This window comes from Salvelinus alpinus, chromosome 11 (assembly GCF_045679555.1).
Source record: "Salvelinus alpinus chromosome 11, SLU_Salpinus.1, whole genome shotgun sequence".
Classification (NCBI taxonomy): Eukaryota; Metazoa; Chordata; class Actinopteri; order Salmoniformes; family Salmonidae; genus Salvelinus; species Salvelinus alpinus.
Window position 1 is genome coordinate 62,508,499 of NC_092096.1, and position 24,333 is coordinate 62,532,831.

A 24,333-nucleotide genomic window follows, 5' to 3' on the forward strand; every position below is an offset into this window, starting at 1 on the left:
ATAGCACAGGGAATATCAGCGTCTCTTGTCGATATGCCGAAGCGTTCCACTGTGTGACATAAGTGATGTTCTGCATTAAAGCTGTGTGTGTGAGGCATTGTAACAAACGACTTAATGACTGACATATACAATATCTGATGTATGATGGGAAATACAGGTAAGCAATATGTTGACAAACAAAAAGGGATGTATGGGTAAAAGCCTACGGATAATGATGAGACGTTACGGGAGAGAGAAGAGAGAAAATAAGGGCAAGAAATACTTTTTATTCAGACGAAACCCTGAATAAATCAGAAGACAGATGAAAAGAGGAATACTGCTGTGGTAAGGAGGATATGCAGAGTGACAGAGGAGGGAGGGTGTGAAAGGAGAGAGCGAGGAAGCAGGAAGAAGGAGAGAGCAGGAGGTAACCCTTCCCTGGGGTCTATTGGAGCGGGATCACAGCTTTGGAAAATACTCCCACCCAACTTTTAGGCGGGTAGATATATATTTATTTATTTTTCTCACTATCCCAAATAACTGAGAGAGAGAATTCTTTGATCCTTGAACATTTCGGGAGGTAAAGTGTTTTATTTAGCAAACTCTGTCGGGGTGCTAAACTAGCTAGCGAGCACCCAGCTGGGATATTTGAGCTTGGGCATATTTGGCAGAGAAGGGTTGAGAAAGGGGGGGGGGGGGTGGGGGTGAGCCTACTGTGGCGTCAGTGAATAAATCATGAAGAGTTTGTTTTGGAGAGGAGAGAGGGGCGTTGGGGAATGAGGGAGGCACACTCCAAACATTCTTCTCAACTTTCTTCTCTAACAAATCCAAATATAGCCTCCCGTCTGGTAGTAGTAGTACTGTGAAAATAACACTACTGATAAGCACACTTGGATAAGTTCTGTTAGGAATAATGGGCAGTAATTGTCTACGAACACAGTTCATAACAATCGAAGCGTAACCGCCGGTTGTGTGTAAAAGGGTAGTTTGGCATCTATCCAATCTCATCTCCCTCCCTGTTCTCCCTATTCCTCTCCATGACAGAAGTCCTCTGTCTCATCTCCCTCCCTATTCCTCTCCATGACAGAAGTCCTCTGTCTCTTCTCCCTCCCTGTCCTCCCTATTCCTCTCCATGACAGAAGTCCTCTGTCTCTTCTCCCTCCCTGTCCTCCCTATTCCTCTCCATGACAGAAGTCCTCTGTCTCATCTCCCTCCCTGTCCTCCCTACTCCTCTCCATGACAGAAGTCCTCTGTCTCATCTCCGTCCCTGTCCTCCCTATTCCTCTCCATGACAGAAGTCCTCTGTCTCATCTCCGTCCCTGTCCTCCCTATTCCTCTCCATGACAGAAGTCCTCTGTCTCATCTCCCTCCCTGTCCTCCCTATTCCTCTCCATGACAGAAGTCCTCTGTCTCATCTCCCTCCCTGTCCTCCCTATTCCTCTCCATGACAGAAGTCCTCTGTCTCATTTCCCTCCCTGTCCTCCCTATTCCTCTCCATGACAGAAGTCCTCTGTCTCATCTCCCTCCCTGTCCTCCCTATTCCTCTCCATGACAGAAGTCCTCTGTCTCATCTCCGTCCCTGTCCTCCCTATTCCTCTCCATGACAGAAGTCCTCTGTCTCATTTCCCTCCCTGTCCTCCCTATTCCTCTCCATGACAGAAGTCCTCTGTCTCATTTCCCTCCCTGTCCTCCCTATTCCTCTCCATGACAGAAGTCCTCTGTCTCATCTCCCTCCCTGTCCTCCCTATTCCTCTCCATGACAGAAGTCCTCTGTCTCATCTCCCTCCCTGTCCTCCCTATTCCTCTCCATGACAGAAGTCCTCTGTCTCATTTCCCTCCCTGTCCTCCCTATTCCTCTCCATGACAGAAGTCCTCTGTCTCATCTCCCTCCCTGTCCTCCCTATTCCTCTCCATGACAGAAGTCCTCTGTCTCATCTCCCTCCCTGTCCTCCCTATTCCTCTCCATGACAGAAGTCCTCTGTCTCATCTCCGTCCCTGTCCTCCCTATTCCTCTCCATGACAGAAGTCCTCGGTCTCATCTCAACCCCTTAGGCTATACTACGATCCATGTCACTGCTTTAAGTGGCCCAGGACCCAACCCCTTACCCTAACCATAACCAATTGGGATTATTTGTCTGAATTTAACCAGTCACATGACTTTCCTACTAACCAGTCACATGACTTTCCTACTAACCAGTCACATTTGCTTCGGCCCTGGAGACAGAGCGTCCTAGCCTGGTCCCAGATCTGTTTGTGCTCTTGCCAGCTCCATTGCTGTCATTGTCCAACCAAACATGACAATGCGTGACAAGCAGATGACATAATAGAACAAACAGACGGGCACTCAGACTAGTAGCTTCCCTCAGAACAAGACTGAGTAATAGAAGGAAAACTCCAATGTGCCCCAGCTGAAATACCTGAGCCACCCTGATGAAGTGGGAGATGACTGCAGCCCTCTGGGGGGCGGTTGGCTTGCTGAGCACCATCAGCTGGATCCACTGAGACACACTGTTGAAGAGTGTGATGAAGCGCTCCAGGATGGGGTTGTCTACCGTGCAGCCATGCATCACAAAGCTGTGGTAGTCCTGGAACTGGAGGAGGGGAGTGGGGGGGATAATGTATTCAGTGGGCATACAGAAGCTGTTAAACGCACATATAAGTCAGCATAGGTCCCATGTTGAATGACCAATGCAAAGGCAGTTTGGACAGCAGACCAGGGTTCAAAGAGTATGTGTTTTCTTTCAAATACTTTGAGTGTTTCATTGAGCCTGCCTGGAGTGCCAGATAGATGGGATTTTCACTTTTGGGACTATTCCATTCGTTCCATTCCACTAGGCAAGCTCAGTCATGTGCAGGTTTAAGAATTTGAAAGAAAACAAATATTATTTGAACCCAGACCTGGTGGACAGACACACTGCTCCCCACAGCCCCACATACCAGTATCTTGCAGAAGGACTTGTACTCCAGGTAGGTGAGGTGTGTGGCCAGCTCGCTGGAGTCCAGGTGGTCAAACAGCAGAGACATCTTCCTCTTCTTAGACATGGATGGCTGCCTCTGGGTCACCTGACGCTTCCACTTGTATGACGGCCTGAGCGGAACAACAAGCACAAGGTTACTGTCATGTATAAGCCGAGCACACAAAATGCAAACCTGGAATCCAAACTTAATAATGCATTGTTTCACTATGTTTCTGAAACAAAGCGATATTCGATATAGTTATAGATATAGCGATATAGTTTTGCATCCCAGGCTAACAAAATACAGCATGCTGAATTAAGTCTCCGCAATGAAACTAGGAAGAAAGAAGACACTACAGAAGATGCAAGAGAAGAAATACAACTGTTTATGAAACTCTGCTGTCCCATGAAAGCACACCCTAGCAATAGATATACCCTAATGACCAACTAGGGATACCAGGGTCACAGAGAGACAGATGACCCGTAAAGGAAATAGGCCTGGGAACATAGGCACTGAACTTTCTGCTGTTTTCTAAACTTTCCTCTGTTTCAATGCTGTTTTGTTTTTAGATCTCCGTTGAGTATTTCTTATACGGCAAAATCACTTGAAATGTGTGTAACATGGGGACACTTACACACTGGTGGAAGCTGGTGGAGGGAGAAATGACAGTAGAACGGGGACACACTTCATAGACACAAACACACACACTTTAGTGAAGTGTAACGTGGGGACACTTACACACTGTCGATGTCGATGAGCTGACTCTGCCGCTCGTTCCCCTCAGTGGTCAAGAGGTCCTTGAGGTCTTTGATCTGCTCTGCCAGCTCTGGGTTCAGATTGAACTCCGCTGGGAACTCACTGATCCAGTACCTAGAGAGAGGGAGAAAGGGAGGGAAGGGAAAGAGATAGAGAGATAGAAAGAGAGAAACACAGAGACATGGTGAGGGAGAGGTAAGCAATAAAGAAACTTCCCCAACCTCATAACAAAAGCAATTGTGAATGTGTCTTACTTCACCAAGTGGCAGATTCTTGTCCTGAGCTCAGCAGTGCAGCTCTCCTCCTGTGATCTGATCAACAGTTAAAGTACATAAAACAGCTACTAAAACATTTCAAAAACATCCTTTTACAATCAGCATACAACCTGACCATGGCCTGACAACAAAAGACGTCATTGCAACCAGTTTTGCACACTAGGAACATTCCATCCATCTTACCCTTTCCATTCCATTCACTGGCACCTGAAAGAGTATCTGTTGATCTTAAAGTAGATGACAAGACGTGATAAGCCGTAAGCAGGTGCCTAATGGTGAAGGATACTTGAGCAGTAGTTTCTTTGCCATGTCGGTGGAGGGAAGGTACCAAGGGTGCATCATAAGAAACATACGCACTAGGGAGGGGTCCTTCAAAGTGCCCGTCTCATCTGAAAGAGGACAGACGCATTGCTCATCACTCAACAAGCCCCTGTATGTCCTTTCAGACAAATTCTAGAAGTCTTACTGCAAATAAGACAACCAATTACTATTGATTTGAAACCGGCAACATTAGCTACTTCAGGTGGTGCATGGACATATGGGAAATTATATATTATTTATCTTCTTCTCCTTGCAATCTGTTCCTGGAAATGTTATTCTGATTGCACAAAGAGTATATGTTGTTTATTTAGACATTGAGTAGCATGTATATTTGAGTGCTCATGGACAAATAAAGAGACTGACTGACCAAAGGCTTGGATGCACGCCTCCACCAGCTCATCCACCGTCGCAGACTTATCTAAAGATATGGCCTCCATTTTTCTCCTCCTCCTCTCTTCCTCTTGTTTCCCAGTGTTCTTTGTCCTCTACCCTCTCTTCCCAATTCAGATGCACTCCTGGGCACAAAACAAAGAAGGTGAGGATAGAGAAGATTAAATGTATTGCACAGGAACACATTTCACCCAAGAAATGCAAAAGCATTTGTTGCAGGGTTTGAATGGTTGCCAGTAATAGTCGTACGTCACTCTGATCTAGTTATGCAAGATATCCAGGAAGTATACAGGAAATGTTGACTAAAACAAAACAATGGAATTAGAACAATAACATGTCTGGATACTGATGGATTGTGGTTAGGTTACATTTGAAAACAGCATACTTCAGCAGACCAACAGATCAAGTGACATACAGTATAACTACAATGGTTCAGTGTCACTATTCTGACATATTCTAATGAGACCATGTTGCCTATCAAGTATAGTTCTCTCTCTGTGGGTCTAACCCCAAGAAGTTCTGGAAAACGGTTAAAGACCTGGAGAATAAACCCTCCTCCTCACAGCTGCCCATGTCCCTTAAAGTTAATGATGTGGTTGTTACTGACAACAAAGCACATGGCTGAGCTCTTTAATCACCACTTCATTAAGTCAGGATTCCTATTTGACTCAGCCATGCCTCCTTGCCCGTCCAACATTTCCTCATCTCCCACCCCTTCTAATGCGACTATCCCCAATGCTTCTCCCTCTTTTTCCCTGCCCCGCAACAAAGTTTCTCCCTGCAGGCAGTCACTGAGTCCAAGGTGCTAAAAGGAACTCTTGAAACTTGACCCCAAAAAAACATCTGGGTCAGATGGTTTAGACCCTTTCTTCTTTAAGGTTGCTGCCCCTATCATCACCAAGCCTATCTCCAACCTGTTTAACCCGTCTCTCCTTTCTGGGGAGGTTCCCATTGCTTGGAAGGCAGACACGGTTTGTCCTTTATTTAAAAAGAGGGAGATCCTAATTGTTATAGGCCTATTTCTATTTTGCCCTGTTTATCAAAAGTGTTGGAAAAACTTGTTAATAATCAACTGACTTTCTTGATGTCTATACAGTTCTCTCTGGTATGCTATCTGGTTTCCGCTCAGGTTATGGATGTGTCACTGCAACCTTAAAGGTTCTCAATGATGTCACCATTACCCTTGATTCTAATCAATATTGTGCTGCTATTTTTATTGACTTGGCCAAAGCTTTTGATACGGTAGACCATTCCATTCTTGTGGGCCGGCTAAGGAGTATTGGTGTCTCTGAGGGGTCTTTGGCCTGGTTTGCTAACTACCTCTCTCAAAGAGTGCAGTGTATAAAGTCAGAAAATCTGCTGTCTCATCCACGTCCTGTCACCAAGGGAGTACCCCAAGGCTCAATCCTAGGCCCCACGCTGTTCTCAATTTACATCAACAACATAGCTCAGGCAGTAGGAAGCTTTCTCATCCATTTATATGCAGATGATACAGTCTTATACTCAGCTGGCCCCTCCCCGGATATTGTATTAAATGCTCTACAACAAAGCTTTCATAATTTATAGCTCGGCAGGTAAGGGTGTTCTCGAGCGGCTAGATGTTCTTTACCATTCGGCCATCAGATTTGCCACCAATGCTCTTTATAGGACACATCACTGCACTCTATACTCCTCTATAAACTGGTCATCTCTGTATACCCGTCGCAAGACCCACTGGTTGATGCTTATTTATAAAACCCTCTTAGGCCTCACTCCCCCCATCTGAGATATCTACTGCAGCCCTCATCCTTCGCATACAACACCCATTCTGCCAGTCACATTCTGTTAAAGGTCCTGAACGCACACACATCCCTGGGTCGCTCGTCTTTTCATTTTGCTGCAGCTTGCGACTGGAACGAGCTGCAACAAACAATCAAACTGGACAGTTTTATCTCAATCTCTCCATTCAAAGACACAATCATGGACACTCTTACTGACAGTTGTGGCTGCTTTGCATGATGTATTGTCGTCTCTACCTTCTTCCCCTTTGTGCTGTTGTCTGTGCCATGTTTTGTGCTGCTACCATGTTGTGTTGCTACCATGTTGTTGTCATGTTGTGTTGCTACCATGCTGTGTTGTCATGTGTTGCTGCCTTGCTATGTTGTTGTCTTAGGTCTCTCTTTATGTAGTGTGGTGTTGTCTCTCTTATCGTGATGTGTTTTGCCCTATATTATTTTATTTTATTAATCCCAGCCCCCGTACCCACAGGAGGCTTTTTGCCTTTTTGTAGGACGTCATTGTAATTAAGAATTTGTTCTTAACTGACTGGCCTAGTTAAATAAAGGTTAAATAAAAAATTGAATAAATAAATATTTGACCCAATACTCAGAAATATGTATTTTACAGTACATACAGGGAACCTCATTGTGGTTCATAGGGACACAACATCCCACACAGGGAAAATAAAGTACATTTAAAATACATTTTTAGATTTAAAAAATGTGGATATATGTGAAATATAAAACAATTGGGCAAATAATGTATTTTTTTAACATATTTCATAGATTTTAAATACACTTCCCACTTGGTCACGAACACACCATAACACCGCTAACCATCCACTGTAGGAACATATAATACCATTCATTGGAAGCACAAGACCTAAACCTACACTTTGACATATTGTACAATGTTTAGTGTTTGTTGAAATCGATAAAAAACGCAAAAACATATGTTTTATAAAAAAAGTCCCCGATCTCTGCTGGAGAGGCTGAATGTCTAATTCTGATGGGAGAACAATTACTAGTCACTTTACCTCTTGAGACGGGAAACATATGGTTTTTTTTATGAAGTGAAGTTGAACATGTGATCTTTATGACAGAATGTAAAAATGAAAATGTTTAGTTTTTTTCCTCACCATCAGAATTTTAATTATATCACTGCCAAAATGTTGGCTTGGTGGCCAGAAAAAGTATCTCCATTGATCAATACATAAAGAGTCATTTAAGAAGCCAAATTAGGAACCACTTTGGCCACCGTGTAGACTAGATGTCATAGCCATGCATTTCTGGAGTATTTCCAAGCATTTGAGCAAAGATTCAAAATGTATGTACATTCATATCTGGAATACATTTAAAGGCTTTACATGCAGTTGAGTAAAGATGTAATAAATATACATGTATTTGAAATGTATTTTTTTACCGTATGGGATGTGACTGATAAAAACCCACAGACAACAAGCAGCTGATACAACTGTCAGTCTTGCAATAACCCCCTTTCACCCGGAAAACCACATCGTATCACTTCCTGAAATAGCATTGCAGTCATTAACTTGCACACAGGGGAAAGAATACAAGGCATGTCAATCATCTCACCCTGTGGTTCCACATTCTGTGTTTTCTTAGTATGCTATTTTAGTTAGGTACTGCTCAGCAGGATGGCAACAAATTCTCATGCCTACCTTCCCCATACACACAGACACACACACACACACATAAGCCAGAGAGAGAGAGTGCATTCCATGAGGTCACACTGTTGTCACATTTATGGGGCAGTGAAATACAACTTTTGTCACCAGTCAGGAGATAGAATAGGCCAAACTGAACTGTTATTAAGCACAGTGGGGAGACGAGGTTAGAGCATACACATGTAGGATCTTCATTTAAGACACTTTGCCTTTTTAAACCACAAATACACTACAAGTTTTACATTTCTTGCATTGCAGGAAAGCTCTCCTGCAACAGGGTGATCAGATTAAGATCCTACATCTGTATGTTCTGGATCCGGTTCCCAGGAATTCACATTAGCTCTGAGGTTTGATTGCTTTTAGATATTGTGTGTATGTACGTATGTGCATTAGGTCTCCAGTGCATAGTGGGTAGAGATGGAGGGTTTGTGTTTGTATGTGTGTGTGTGTGTGTGTGTCATGTTTGCGTGCGTGTTTGGACTCTAGCCTGCACCAGCAAAAAGGGTGATCTTTGGTGTATGGTTTGCATAGGAATAGATGATGGCACTGCAGCCAAAGTGTGTGTCACAAAAGAAAGAACCCTTCTTCCCTCGACTGATTCTGCTGCAGAGAGGTGGGTGGACACACTCAATTACAGGCTTCACAAGCAGGCTGAGACACAAACATACACAGGGGCTCAGAGCGGGAGAGAGAGAGAGCGGGAGAGAGAGAGAGAGCGAGAGAGACTTCAAAGCCCTTAACCATCAGTCAGTGAAATCAGGATGACAGAGGTGCTGCTGCCACACAGTTAGCCCAGTAGTGGGACCCATACCTCTATTAAAAACAAGTGAGAGGTAGGCATTTGTCTGAAGCTCTACCAAGGTTTCCCAGCAACCAGCTTTGACCTACTACATTAGCTATGTTGGTCTATTGTACTTCAAACAATGTGTATGCAAGTTGCTTTGGATTCAAACCTTCTCAAACAGCCTAATTCATACTCTAAACCCTTGTTCACACTGCAGGCCTTAATGCTCAAATAATTAATCATCCTTGGACGTTTCCCAGTTGATTTGAATGTTCAAAATCATAGGATAAGAACACTTTTAAACCCTCAAAGGATAAGATGATCCAACTTTCAAAATTAGTCCTTTTGGCCACAGCAGTCAACTAGTTAGCTAGACACAGCAGTCAACTAGCTAGCTAGACACAGCAGTCAACTAGCTAGCTAGACACAGCAGTCAACTAGCTAGCTGGGTAGCTTTCCAGCACATTCACAATTTTTTGTAAACAATTAACAAGCTAGTTAGCTACCACAAGTTCATGTCAAACTGTCAACAGAGTAGCTAGCATACAACAAGATATTCCAAAAAACAGTCTAAAAACCACTTGAGGGCAAATATATCAGATTTGACCGTTCAGACAAGTCACATGGCCAGGAATCAGATTTGTATCTGACTTCAAACCAAACGTGGCTTGAAAATCCGATTCCATGTGCTTTTTGGTTGGTCAGACTGCAGGAAAAAGAACAGATTCGATTCAGATATGCAAATAAATAGGATTTGAGTCACTTCAAAACTGCCAATGTGAACACGGCTTTAGAGCACGTGCTCCCACAATAATGTGATTTGTTCCTCATACAAGGTCATGTATTGCATTCTTCCCACCCCACACTAAGACATTACCCCATTCCACTACATTTTCAAGCTTTAAAAAAATATATATATGCAAGCAAGCTTTGCTTTTACACTTACAATGCCGGCAGGCTTAACAGCAGGTATATTTCACTGGTCACCCCCAAAGCCAATTCTTCATTTGGTCACCTTTCCTTCCAGTTCTCTGCTGCCAATGACTGGAACGAACTGAGAAAAAAAAAAATCACTGAAGCTGGAGACTCATATCTCCCTCACTAGCTTTAAGCACCAGCTGTCAGAGCAGCTCACAGATCACTGCACCTGTACATAGCCAACCTGTAAATAGCCCATCCAACTACCTCATCACCATACTGTTATATATTTTATTTATTTATCTATCTATCTATCAACCCAGTGTTTAATTTGCCATACTGTAATAATTTTGCCGCTATGGCCTATTTATTGCCTCACCCCCCTTATCCTACCTCATTTGCACACACTGTATAAAGACGTTCTCTATTGTATTATTGACTGTATATTTGTTTATTCCATGTGTAACTCTGTGTTGTTGTTTGTGTTGCACTGCTTTGCTATATCTTGGCCAGGTCGCAGTTGTAAATGAGAACTTGTTCTCAACTGGCCTACCTGGTTAAATAAAGGTGAAATAAAAATAAAATAAAAAATTGAGTGAGCTGTTTTGTCTTGTAGTAATGTGGTGCCTGCCTATATTTCCTTCAACTTTTATTTTAACAATACATGTAATTTAAAAATAAATATATTTCATAACATCTTTGTTGGTCAGTAGGTACCCAACAGAACAGGAGGTGGTGTGTTTGACTCAGTCACTCATATGGATATAGAGGTCTATAGAGCCTGTCTGCATTCCGTTAGCTTATTGTTGTAACCGTTAGCTTATTGGTGTAATACTGACATAAGCTAAGAACCACTTACCCACTCAAAGCATGGGTAAAGTAGGCATTGTGGTGCTCATGTGAAGTTCCTTTCTTTTTCAGTTTCAGACTAATGCCTACTGCTCACTTAAAACATGTTTTTTGGTGTTATATTTCTATGGTTTTTACACCGGAACAACAAAATTATAATACAGCAAAACACAGCAATAAAAGTAAGAGAAATAATGTAGTTATATTATTTGTTTAATATTAACAGCTGATTTTCAAGTGGGAAGCAACAAAAAAAAACAGAATAGCCATTTAAGCCAATATGGAGTAAACTGGGGAAGAAAAATCCCTGATATCTTTTAACAAGACAATAGAGAAAGCTCCTGGAAAAATACACAAAATAATCAACATGTACTCATTAATTATTTACATGAAAATTTACTTTAAAGTTTACTGAAGAAAGGCCTAGTACTACATTACCTATAAATAATAGTGAGTTATTACAAAATACACAATCAAATGTAAATTCATCAGATATAGTAAATGTTCTACATACAATTCTGAGATGGCCACAAATGCACTTGAAGAGCTACAGAGTTATGCAGGATTTCTTGTTCAAGCCCAGTTCTACCACACCTGATTCTACTACGCAAGGTCTCAATGAACAGCTGGGGTCTTGATGAACAGCTGGGGTCTTGATGAACAGCTGGGGTCTTGATGAACAGCTGAGTGGTAGAATGATGTGTGGTAACACTGCATAATCCTGTGGTTCGTCAACAGCAATTTTGGTAACACCTGATACAAACACTGTGACGAATGACAAACTGCTGAGAAACACCTGTAAAATGAAAAGTTATTTGACGAGTACATAACATCTTTTATGAATACATATTTACAAATGTTCTAAGTTGTTGTACACAGCTGTACGACTCCAGTAAAAGAGCACCCACTACCGCATTTATAAAAGGCAGTATAAATATGAAAACAGATGGGAGTACTCACAGATTTGGAATAGAACATACATAAGTGCTACTGATAGTGTGTGATGTACTGTGTGCGTGTGAATAACTGTAAATCAGCTCCACGTGGGCCAGCTTAACAAATTTCTTAGCTTCTCAAAATGACAGAAAGTAGTGCCTGAAAAGTAGAAACGTTTACAACCTGTACAACTTATCGCGTACCTTTGTACCGGAGGGATGGCGTGCATCTGACGGATGAGGGCAACGACGTCTTCCTTGAGAGTGGGTCTCTTCACCGTTCCTTAATCCGTTGTAGCAAGACACACGCACTAGTACACGTCACACTCCCTGTCCCTTGTCAATCAACCATGCCAAACAAACCCAAATGCTCTTTTAAGAGACACCTAATACATTAAAATAAGCAGAAACTGTGGGAGAATAGTCAAAATATCCCGTCCGGGTAGGAGAACCCAGGACCTTCAAATACCAGGGCGTTGACGATATCGTCAATATCGTTGACATATAGATATGTCAACTTGGCACTATTTAAAATGGACAGTCTTGGTGAAGACAGAACTCGTTTGCTTGTTTTATTCATTCACTCAGTGCCGATTGAATGTTTATTTATCTTGCTTGGTTAAAGAAACATATTTCTAAAACAGTTAACCAAATTGGCAAACATGGCGTTTTCTTTTGACTGAACACAGGTCGCGCAAGCAAGCAATGATCATTATGATGTTGTGGATGCTTCGTGTACAACTCGCACCCCTGCTACTTTTTACTTGCAACTTCAGGTTTTCGGGAGAACATTGAAAAGTAATTTGACACTGTGTTGATCAGTCGGGGCAAATTTGGATTATAAAGACAAAAAGAAAATTGCATTGAGAGAGGAGGGAGCATACTGAATTAAAGTAAGGGTTTAACAGTCTGTTCTGGTGTGTGCATGTATTATAAATTAGCACGTGGCAGTTTTACCAAAGTTCTCAAAGTTTGGAGCATCTAACTGGCTATAATAGCTGCCAAGGACATTCGCTAGCTTATTTGTTTATGCTCTGATTACATGAAAGTGTCCAGGTCAACAGTTTACACAGATGACTTAAGCCATATGAAAAACCTTCCATAGCAAAATATACCTAGCTAGCTTCCTTCTGCTTCTAATCCAACTGGTGAAAGCTAGATAGCTGAAACTGCTAGCCTTCTACTAGCTAGTTGCTACTGTTGTACAGCTACCAAGTTACACACGGTTTGAGAACTCAGAGATTCGGCTGAAAAGATGTTAGCATTGTAAGAAATCGTTGGATTTTATTGGGCAGAAATGTGCATGTGAGAGCGGTAAATAGTGAATTTAATCAAAACTGTTTTACCTACAAACCTATTTAGTCCAAATGGATCTAAGTCTAATGGTCACCTTATGGATGATGTAGCCTCATATTAATCTGTCGTCTAGAATTTGAGCTAGGTTTGGCCAAAACATTTGACGACCCTAATGCTAACAACCCTTTAAAAAAATACAGTATAGTGGTAACGGCCAGACGGATCATGGCGAGAGGTGGGGAGTGTGTTGTGTACCGAAATTCAAGTTGACTTTCATCATTTTTTTTGCCATGACACCAGGGTTACTACCCCTACTCTTACAATAAGTGCCATGGGATTTTTTTAATGATCACAGAGAGTCGGGACACCGGTTTAACGTCCCATCCGAAAAATGGCCCCTTCACTGCCTTGAGATCTACACTGAACAAAAATATAAATGCAACATGTAAAGAGTTGGTCCCATGTTTCATGAGCTGAAATAAAAGATCTCAGAAATTCTCTCTCAAATTTTGTGAACAAATGTGTTTACATCCATTTCTCATTTGCCAAGATAATCCATCCAGACAGGTGTGGCATATCAAGAAGATGATTAAATGGCAAGATCATTACACAGGTGCACCTTGTGCTAGGGACAATAAAAGGCCACTCTAAAATGTGCAGTTTTGTCACACAACACAATGCCACAGGTGTCTCAAGTTGAGGGAGCGTGAATTGGCATGCTGACTGCAGGAATGTCCGCTAGAGCTGTTGCCAGAGAATTTAATGTTAATTTCTCTACCATAAGCCACCAACGTTGTTTTAAAGTATTTGGCAGTACGGCCAACCGGCCTCACAACTGCAGACCACATGTATGGCGTTGTGTGGGCGAGCAATTTGCTGATGTCAACGTTGTGAAGAGAGTTCCCCATGGTGGCGGTGGGGTTATGGTATGGGCAGGCATAAGCTACAGACAACGAACACAATTGCATTTTATCGATGGCAATTTGAATGCACAGCGATACTGTGATGAGATCTTGAGTCCCATTGATGTGCCATTGTCCTGCCTTTTTTTTAAAGCAGGACATATAAGATCCATAGATTAGGGCCTAAATGATTCATTTCAATTGACTGATTTCCTTATATGAACTGTAACTCAGTAAAATCTTTGAAATTGTTGTATGTTGCGTTTATATTTTTGTTCAGTATACTTAGACCGAAGAAAAGTGACCCCTACTGGTCCTCCAACATCACTTCCAGCAGCATCTGAGCTCCCACCCAGGGACCGACAAGGACCAACCCTGGTTAGCTTCATAGGCAAGCCTGCAGTGGGATGTAACGTGGTATGCTGCTGGTTATTAGATTTTAAATTTAACATTGTGCTTCAACCAATGCATACTATAGTCACGCCAATAAAACCAACACTTCTGGTCTATCATGGTTATAGAAATACATGGATTTGTAACCTGAGAACATCAACAAGGCTTCAACCCTGTCAGTAAATATGTTAATGTGTTGTTGGCTCAAAACTGTTTTACAGCTAACACTGCATCCAGCCACAAACTTTCTCTAGTCTGACTTTTCACGTTTCAGTTGCAGCTAAGTAGTTGAAAATGACACTTCAACTAGTGTGCTGAATTGAGGAAGCTAGAGAAAACTCCAGAAGTGTACCAGGGCGGACTATATTTATGAGAAATGGAAAGAGAGCAGAAATCGTGGTCTCCAAATGTGTGGTACCACAAGTCACTTCTCTGTTCGTCCCTGTTGGCACCTTGTTCTTTCAAGCGCAGTCTGATCCTGTGAGGAGGGTGACGTTGCCGGTTGTCTTTTTTTACAGTCACTCTGCACCTGCTAGATTGGTATCATCTTCACTAATATCATATTCACATGTACAGGTATTGGTTCCTCTGATTTCTCCTTGCATTGTGGGATCTGATAACCTACGCGACTGCAACGACGCCTCATATTTATCCACCAACCAGCCTCTCTCCATAGACACAAGGACCTGCCCTCCTCTGAATAGCTCTCTGCATTCGGACCTCACTGTTTCAACGGTCCTTCAACCACACAATAGAAACGATGGGTCCATTCTCCCTTATCACCAAAGGCTGAAATTACCCATCCTAAATTACCCATGGCTGATGATGATAGCTGCAGGCCTGACAGACCTCATCAACGCTTCTCATCATCAAGGCTCTCATAGACAGACCTACTAGACTGGCTTTCCCTCAGGATACGCAGTATAGGGTGGGCTACACCACCGCATAAAGGGGACACACACAGTGACTCACACGTAAAGACACATACCAGCACGCACACACACGGATGCGGACACACTGATTTATGCGTACACACACACTCAGAGACAACTGCCCTACCACACACATACACACGCACATTTGCGCGCACACACCCTCCTTGCACCATCAATGACATCCATCATGGTATTGAAAATCCCATGATGAGCCAATGCAAATGTCAGCAGTAAATCCCCAGGGCTGATGTGATATGCCCATGCCTCCCACACATACTGCCATTGATTGGTCTAGAATAGATTCTCCCCAGCATTCCGGGAAAAGGCTCATGATTAATGTCATCAGTGGTAATAGCCATGGGCCTCCACTGTAAAGGAACCAGAGGAAGGATGCATTCTTTAATTCAGACTAATGAGTATTCTATATGTACCAGACCCCGCTCACCCCACTCCAGACCCTGCCAGGTGACCCTTTCCCCAATCTGAATAGGTATTTTAAGAAATGCACACATTACCTTGAATTGCAACAGGCTGCCTCAACCCTAATCCATTTCGGAAGATGTAAAGGTATCTGACCCTGTATCAGTGGTTGGCGTTGGGAGAAATATATCACCGCCTTCTACCCAGCACCCACTGGGGTTCAAGACCAGGAAGTGGTGCAGGGGAGGGGCCGTTGTTGTTGCATGACAGATATAGACCTCTATATAGGCACCTTCTGAAAGCTAGTTTCTATTTTGAGTGTAGAGTACGAGGATCAGGAAGGGCCACACTTCCTGCCCGGGGCTGTGGTATCTCTGGGACAGGCATGGTAGAGAGGGAGGTTAGGTTACTGCTGCTAACAGAGATTAGTGATGAGAATCGCCAGAGGGAGGGAGAGAGTGAGTGAGAGACAGGGATGGAAAGAGAAATGGAGTGAAAAAGGGAGGGAAAGTGTGTAGGAAAGAAAGACATGGAAAATAGAGTGGGAGATGGAGAGATGATGGGAAAGGGAGTAGAAGACAACAGAGATCGATTCCAAAAACTAGTGACAACAACCCCTAAAGTTTGTGTGGGGGAAAGCAACACATACTCCCTGTCATACTTATGAATACAGAAATAAAAAGGGAAGTTTCTTGATTGTGAAATGCACTGTAGACAGAACACAGCTGCAGAAAACGGACCTGGATTCAAATACTATTTGAAATCTTTCAAATACATAGGAACATTTTGCCAGGCAAGCTCAAATCATGCACAGACAACGTATTTAAAATTATTTAAAATAGTATTTGAACACAGGTCTTCTATATAATCACGTATATTATGGCAGGTATTGTGGTATGAAAGCCTGTATGTTTTCATTTCTTTATACAGATGCTTCCTGTTCAACTTCTGTCCTCTAACAGATGTGACAACTAGCTACATAAGTAACATAACAAATGCCGGAAGTCTGTGGGTGTGTGTTTTTACTATCCATGTGGGGACCAGAAGTCCTCACAAAGGATAGTAAAACAAGGAACATTTTCACTGGTCCCCAAAGGAAAAAGGCTATTTTAGGGTTAGGTTACAATTAGGGTTTAGGGTTAGGGGTTAGGGAAAGAAGGATTTTGAATGGGAATCAATTGTTTCGTCCCCACAAGGATAGTAAAACAAATGTGTGTGTGTGTGTGTGTTTGTTTGTGCTTTAAATAAGTTGTTACATGAATAAGGATTACATGAACAATGAGTTCAGCTGATATTGATATCTCCTCTTCATACTCCTCATTGAAATCCCCAAGTAAAGACACAGTACGGTTAACACATTCTCTCACTTAGCGTTATCTCCTCACACACACACGCTATAATGTTTACATATTTTGCATTACTCATCTCATATGTATATTCTGTATTCTATTCCATTCTACCCTATTTTAGTCTGTACCGCTCCGACATTGCTCGTCCAAATATTTATATATTCTTAATTCCATTCTTTTAGATGTGTGTGTATTGTTGTGAAATTGTTAGATATTACGGCACTGTCGGAGCTAGAAACACAAGCATTTCGCTACACCTGCAATAACATCTGCTCAACATGTGTATGTTACCAATCAAATTTGATTCGATTTGATATTCCTATTTCTATGCTGAAAGATGTGTGAGATGAGAGCAAGACGAGAGTGTCAGATCAACTGAGAAATGACTCGCCTCAGCCTGGTTACGGTAACTACCCACAAGGCACTATGCCAAGACACTTGTTTCTCTCTAATTTCTCTCTCTCCCCCTTCATCGTTCCTCTCTTCAGTCTCTCTAACTCCCCGCAGTGCTGAATTGAGTTTCAAAATTTGCTTCCTGTTGTTGATGGGCTGTCGTGATCCCTGAGGCAGGCTAACCGTCTCTCAGCCAGCTATCATTAAACTCCCCACAATGCAAATACGGGCCTCTTTTTTTACCCCACGGGCAGAGGATGAACACCGCCAGGTCCACTATAGCCAATATGATACATGCATTATAGACCGAGATAAGCTTTGACTATCCCAGGAGGACATCCTCAAAATATCCTCATTCAAAACGCCGGTACAGACCTCGGATTAAATCATATTAATTTGCTTTCAAATACATTTCTTTTGATTGAGCCTTGATTGAGGGTTTGCACTTTTGGGACTACTTCGTTGGTTACATTTTCTCCCCCGGGCAAGCTCAATCAAGCACAGATGAAGTTATTTGTAAGAAGACAATTACTATTTGAACGCAGGTCTGCTATGAATGAGTTCCATTGACATTCTCAAGTAACAACAAGTAATGTCTAGTATTAAAGTCACAGATACCCCACATACTGCGTTTTCTCTAGATGGCGCCGGAGAAGAAGGCAGACGTTTTACGTGCCCCCAGCCGATTGTGTTTTTTTGTGTTGTTTGGAACTAATTGTTTACTTATTTTGTATATAATGTTGCCGCTACCGTCTCTCAGGACTGCGATTACTCACCACGAACTAGCAGAATCCATGAATCTGACGAGCCCGACGCAAAAGATATACTGCTTCCTCGGGAATAGGCCCCGATCCCCGTGATGTGTGTGAAGAGGAGGTCGGAGAAAGAGGGGCCCAAGGTCGGCTGCCTTCTGAGAATTTGTAGGCGATCGAATAAACCCCCACTTCCCTCCATTCTGCTAGAATGGAGGGAAGTCCCGTGTGGTCCCGTGTGGCTCAGTTGGTAGAGCATGGCGCTTGCAACGCCAGGGTTGTGGGTTCATTCCCCACGGGGGGACCAGGATGAATATGTATGAACTTTCCAATTTGTAAGTCGCTCTGGATAAGAGCGTCTGCTAAATGACTTAAATGTAAATGTAGAAAATTTGCAATCTTTGGAGAATAGAATCAATGAGTTACGCGGAAGATTAAACTACCAACGGGACATTAAAAACTGTAGCATCTTATGCTTCACGGAGTCGTGGCTGAACAACGACAATATCAACATACAGCTGGCTGGTTATATGATGTACCGGCAGGATACAACAGCGGCGTCTGGTAAGACAAGGGGCGGCGGTCTATGTATTTTGTAAACAACAGCTGGTGCACGAGTTTCTCATGACAAGCTGTAGACCACACTACCTACCGAGAGAGTTTTCATCTGTATTCTTTGTAGCTGTTTACATACCACCAAAGTCAGAGGCTGGCACTAAGACAGCATTGAATGAGCTGTATTCCGCCATAAGCAAACAAGAAAACGCTCACCCAGAGTCGGCGCTCCTAGTGGCCGGGGACTTTAATGCAGGGAAACTTACATCAGTTTTAACAAATTTCTATCAGCATGTTAAATATGCAACCAGAGGGAAATTAACTCTGGACCACCAATACTCCACACACAGAGACCTATACAGCTCTCCCTCGCCCTTCATTTGGCAAATCTGACCATAATTCTATTCTCCTGATTTCCGCTTACAAGCACAAATTAAAGCAGGCAGCACCAGTGACTAGATCAATAAAAAAGTGGTCAGAAGAAGCAGATACTAAGCTACAGGACTGTTTTGCTAGCACAGACTGGAATATGTTCCGGGATTCATCCGATGGCATTGAAGAATACACCACATCAGTCATTGGCTTCATCAATAAGTGCAACGATGAGGCCTGCTGGAGGTCATTTTGCAGGGCTCTGGCAGTGCTCCTCCTTGCACAAAGGCGGAGGTAGCGGTCCTGCTGCTGGGTTGTTGCCCTCCTACGGCCTCCTCCACGTCTCCTGATGTACTGGCCTGTCTCCTGGTAGCGCCTCCATGCTCTGGACACTACGCTGACAGACACAGCAAACCTTCTTGCCACAGCTCGCATTGATGTGCCATCCTGGATGAGCTGCACTACCTGAGCCACTTGTGTGGGTTGTAGACTCTGTCTCATGCTACCACTAGAGTGAAAGCACCGCCAGCATTCAAAAGTGACCAAAAAATCAGCCAGGAAGCATAGGAACTGAGAAGTGGTCTGTGGTCACCACCTGCAGAACCACTCCTTTATTGGGGGTGTCTTGCTAATTGCCTATAATTTCCACCTTTTGTCTATTCCATTTGCACAACAGCATGTGAAATGTATTGTCAATCAGTGTTGCTTCCTAAGTGGACAGTTTGATTTCACAGAAGTGTGATTGACTTGGAGTTACATTGTGTTGTTTAAGTGTTCCCTTTATTTTTTTGAGCAGTGTATATATATATATATATATATCTTTTTTTTTTTATTAAATCGTCCGATTAATCGGTATCGGCTTTTTCTGGTCCTCCAATAATCGGTATCGGTGTTGAAAAATCATAGTCGGTCGAACTCTAGTACATACCCCAACCAGAAGCCATGGATTTCAGGAAGCATCCTCACTGAGCTAAAGGCTAGAGCTGCCGCTTTCAAGTAGCGGGACTAACTCGTAAGCTTATAAGAAATCCCGCTATGCCCTCCGACGAACCATCAAACAGGCAAAGCGTCAATACAGGACTAAGATCGAGTCATACTACACTGGCTCTGACGCTCGTTGGATGTGGCAGGGCTTGCAAACCATTACAGACTACAAAAGGGAAGCACAGCAGAGAGCTGCCCAGTGACACGAGCCTACCAGACGAGCTAAACTAATAACACTGAAACATGCATGAGAGCACCAGCTGTTCCGGAAGACTGTGATCACGCTCTCCGTAGCCGATGTGAAGGCCGCAGGGCCAGACGGATTACCAGGACGTGTACTGCGAGCATGCGCTGACCAACTGGCAAGTGTCTTCACTGACATTTTCAACCTCTCCCTGTCCAAGTCTGTAATACCAACATGTTTCAAGCAGACCACCATAGTCCCTGTGCCCAAGAACACAAAGGTAAACTGCCTAAATGACTACCAACCCGTAGCACTCACGTCTGTAGCCATGAAGTGCTTTGAAAGGCTGGTCATGGCTCACATTAACACCATTATCCCAGAAACCCTAGACCCACCCTAATTTGCATACCGCCCCAACAAATCCACAGATGATGCCATCTCTATTGCACTCCACACTGCCCTTTCCCACCTGGACAAAAAGTGAGAATGCTATTCATTGACTACAGGTCAGCGTTCAACAGCATAGTGCCCTCAAAGCTCATCACTAAGCTAAGGACCCTGGGACTAAACACCTCCCTCTGCAACTGGATCCTGGACTTCCTGACAGGCCGCCCCCAGGTGGTAAGGGTAGGTGGTAACAACACATCCGCCATGCTGATCCTCAACACAGGGGCACCTCAGGGGTGCGTGCTCAGTCCCCTCCTGTACTCACTGTTCACTCATGACTGACCGGCCAGGCATAACTCCAACACCATCATTAAATTTGCTGATGACGGTCTTGAGGGAGGAGGTCAGGTCAGAGACCTGGCCGCGTGGTGCCAGGACAACAACCTCTCTCTCAACGTAATCAAGACAAAGGAGATGATTGTGAACTACAGGAAAAAGAGGGCCGAGCACGCCCCCATTCTCATCGACGGGGCTGCAGTGGAGCAGGTTGAGAGCTTCCTTGGTGTCCACATCACCAACAAACTATCATTGTCCAAGCACACCAAGACAGTTGTGAAGAGGGCACAACACAACCTATTCCCCCTCAGGAGACTGAAAAGATTTGGCATGGGTCCTTAGATCCTCAAAAGGTTCTACAGCTGCACCGTCGAGAGCATCCTGACTGGTTGCATCACTGCCTGGTATGGCAACTGCTCGGGCTCCGACCGCAAGGCACTACAGAGGGTAGTGCGAACGGCCCAGTACATCACTGGGGCCAAGATTCCTGCCATCCAGGACCTCTATACAAGGCGGTGTCAGAGGAAGGCCCTAAAAATTGTCAAAGACTCCAGCCATCCTAGTCATAGACTGTTCTCTCTGCTACCACACGGCAAGCGGTACCGGAGCGCCAAGTCTAGGTCCAAGAGGCATCTAAACAGCTTCTACCCAAAAGCCATAAGACTCCTGAACATCTAGTCAAAGGCTACCCAGACTATTTGCAGTGCCCCCCCTCACCCCCACTTTACACCACTGCTACTCTGTTGTCATCTATGCATTGTCACTTCAATAACTCTACCTACATGTACATACTACCTCAAATAACCAGTGCCCCCGCACATTGACTGTTTCAGTACCCCCCTGTATATAGTCTCGCTATTGTTATTTTACTGCTGCTCTTTAATTACTTGTTACTTTTATCTCTTATTCTTATCCGTATTTTTTTGGAAACTGCATTGTTGGTTAGGGGCTTGTAAGTAAGTATTTCACTGTAAGGTCTACACCTGTTGTATTCGGCGCATGTGACTAATAACATTTTATTTGATTCACAGTAAGTAATAACGGTTTCATATCAACCAAGCAGCCAATGAATTATGTAAAGAGTGAATGAATTACCCATAGAGATAGATAGAGTACTCAATAATGTTCATGCTCATCAATGTCCATGTTATATCCATCTAGTCCTCAATCTATTTCTATGACACATCCCCAAAACCGAGCAGAAAACCACCACTTGTTAGTACTAGGGCCAAAGATGGTGGATAAATGAAGATAGTTCACTCAGGCTGTTAACCATTGAAAATAATTGTCAACGGGGTGGGTCTCCCATAGACACCAATGCAATAGCAGCTGGGTCTGGTCTACTTAGTTCATTGACTTTCATTGAACCAAAAATAAATAAATAAAAAATAAAAAATAAAAAAAACTCTGCTATGGCTGTGTGCAAGATGGGGACTTGGGGCATGATAGGAATGAAGATAACTCTGAAAAATCTACATTTGTATCTCGCTATTAGATAAACACTGAGCAATAGAAGGGTCTCTGTGTGGATTTTTGTGGACACAGACATAAACTGAGGTCACAACAGGAATAATGAAATGTACGAACACACGCTCTATTGCAGGAGTATGGTAAATTCATTTAAACAAGTGAAGTGTATACTTTCACACCTGTTGCAGATACTGGATGTAGACAGTGCACTCTAGTCAGAATAAGCATCAATACTCTGCTTTTACTACTCAACAGGGCAGATACTCCTGTGTGGTCACCCATTGTCTTTCCATTTGTTCTCCCAGCCACCTCATTGACTATGTATCACCTGGCTGCTTTAATTATGGACAGCTTGACCTTTAGCTGTTACGTATGTCTCTCTCTCCCCCAGGCATTCCATCTTTGCCCTTTAAGGTGAAAGGAGCACTGACAGGATGAAGTTGCCCAGGTCCTCTGGCTCCTCTCAGGAACGTGTGGGGGAGTGAAGGCGAGAGAGAGAACGAATGAGGGAGAGAAAGTAGGATGGAGGAAGGGAGGGAAAGAAAGAAAAATGAAAGAGCGTGGAAGAGAGAGAACGAGAGGGAGAGGAGGGAGAGAGTAGGAGAGGAGGCAGTGAAGCGTACCCCAGTGATGCGACTGCATGCCTCTGGTTAGCTGCTTCCCTGTAATTACTTTCTTTGTTGGTTTATTTTGCTCTCCTGAGATTGATTTTGCTTCCTCTGTCTTTCTACTGATCAGCTTCTGTACTTCCTTCCTCCATCCTTCTCTTTCTCACTCTCCCCCAGTCCTAAATCCCTCTCTTTCCTTCTCTACCACCCCCACCACCACCACCACTTTCCTTCTCCCTTGCCCCTCTCTATCCCTCCTCTAACCAGATCTCAGTCCTTTGGCATAAATTAGCCCTTTACAAAGAATCCAATTAAGGCCAGTTTGCCTAACAAGGCACTGGGGCATGGCGGCGTTGACGCAAGTCAGAGAGGTCGCTGGCTGCTCTAGGAGCCTCTGGAGACAAGCAAAATGTTAAGCATGTATACAGAAGGCTTTGGGAGAGGCAATGTGCCTGCAGAAAGAGGAGAGAGGGCCTCCCGGGTGGCGCAGTGGTCTAGAGCACTGCATCGCAGTGCTATGCTGCGCCACCAGAGTCTGGGTTCGCGCCCAGGCTCTGTCGCAGCCGGCCGCGACCGGGAGGTCCGTGGGGCGACGCACAATTGGCTTAGCGTCGTCCGGGTTAGGGAGGGTTTGGCCGGTAGGGATATCCTTGTCTCATCGCGCTCCAGCGACTCCTGTGGCGGGCCGGGCGCAGTGCGCGCTAACTGAGGGGGGCGGGTGCACGGTGTTTCCTCCGACACATTGGTGCGGCTGGCTTCCGGGTTGGAGGCGCGCTGTGTTAAGAAGCAGTGCGGCTTGGTTGGGTTGTGCTTCGGAGGACGCATGACTTTCGACCTTCGTCTCTCCCGAGCCCGTACGGGAGTTGTAGCGATGAGACAAGATAGTAATTACTAGCGATTGGATACCACGAAAATTGGGGAGAAAAGGGGATAAAATTTATTTAAAAAAAAATAAAAAAAAAGAGGAGAGAGGAGGTGAGTTACTGTATATACAGGGAGAGATCTATTTTCTAACTGCGCATCACACCCTCCCTTGCTGAATTCCTTTTGTTCATGCTGCTGAGGTGTGGATCACCAATCAAATGACTTGTTGTAGGTTCTATCACGCCACATGTAACGGAGGTGCTTTTTATGGATTTATTTAACCCTTATTTTATTTGTTCAGGTAAATTGACTGAGAACACATTCTCATTTACAGCAACGACCTGGGGAATAGTTACAGGGTAGCCAATTAGTGAATGAGCCAATGAGTTACCTTGCCTGAGATCTGAAGACTTGCGTTAACTCCTGAGCTAATGCTCTGGCTTCAGCTCAGAGGGCTAACGATCTGGCAGCATGCAGGAGAACCAGGGTTCAAACACTTCTCTCAGTGGGCCTTTGAATGAAC

General features: G+C 43.8%; 1 protein-coding gene across 7 annotated transcripts in view; it reads right to left on the reverse strand.

The window, feature by feature from the left end:
• Positions 1-24,333, reverse strand: part of LOC139534620 (RAS guanyl-releasing protein 2-like) — a 61,755-nt gene that overhangs the window by 30,101 nt on the left and 7,321 nt on the right. Inside the window, exons 1-9 of one of the 7 annotated variants that reach the window (XM_071333887.1) lie at positions 15,652-15,795; positions 11,270-14,205; positions 9,855-9,962; positions 4,657-4,804; positions 4,255-4,357; positions 3,948-4,004; positions 3,676-3,807; positions 2,917-3,067; positions 2,397-2,570 (exon numbers count right to left, since the gene is read on the reverse strand). In XM_071333887.1, coding sequence (XP_071189988.1) covers positions 2,397-2,570; positions 2,917-3,067; positions 3,676-3,807; positions 3,948-4,004; positions 4,255-4,357; positions 4,657-4,726 — 687 coding nt within the window. In that variant the 5' untranslated portion in view covers positions 4,727-4,804; positions 9,855-9,962; positions 11,270-14,205; positions 15,652-15,795. Of the gene's footprint in view, positions 1-2,396; positions 2,571-2,916; positions 3,068-3,675; positions 3,808-3,947; positions 4,005-4,254; positions 4,358-4,656; positions 4,805-9,854; positions 9,963-11,269; positions 15,599-15,651; positions 15,797-24,333 lie in introns of those variants that run through there. The other 6 variants (XM_071333888.1, XM_071333889.1, XM_071333894.1 and 3 more) reach the window with 6 other exon arrangements.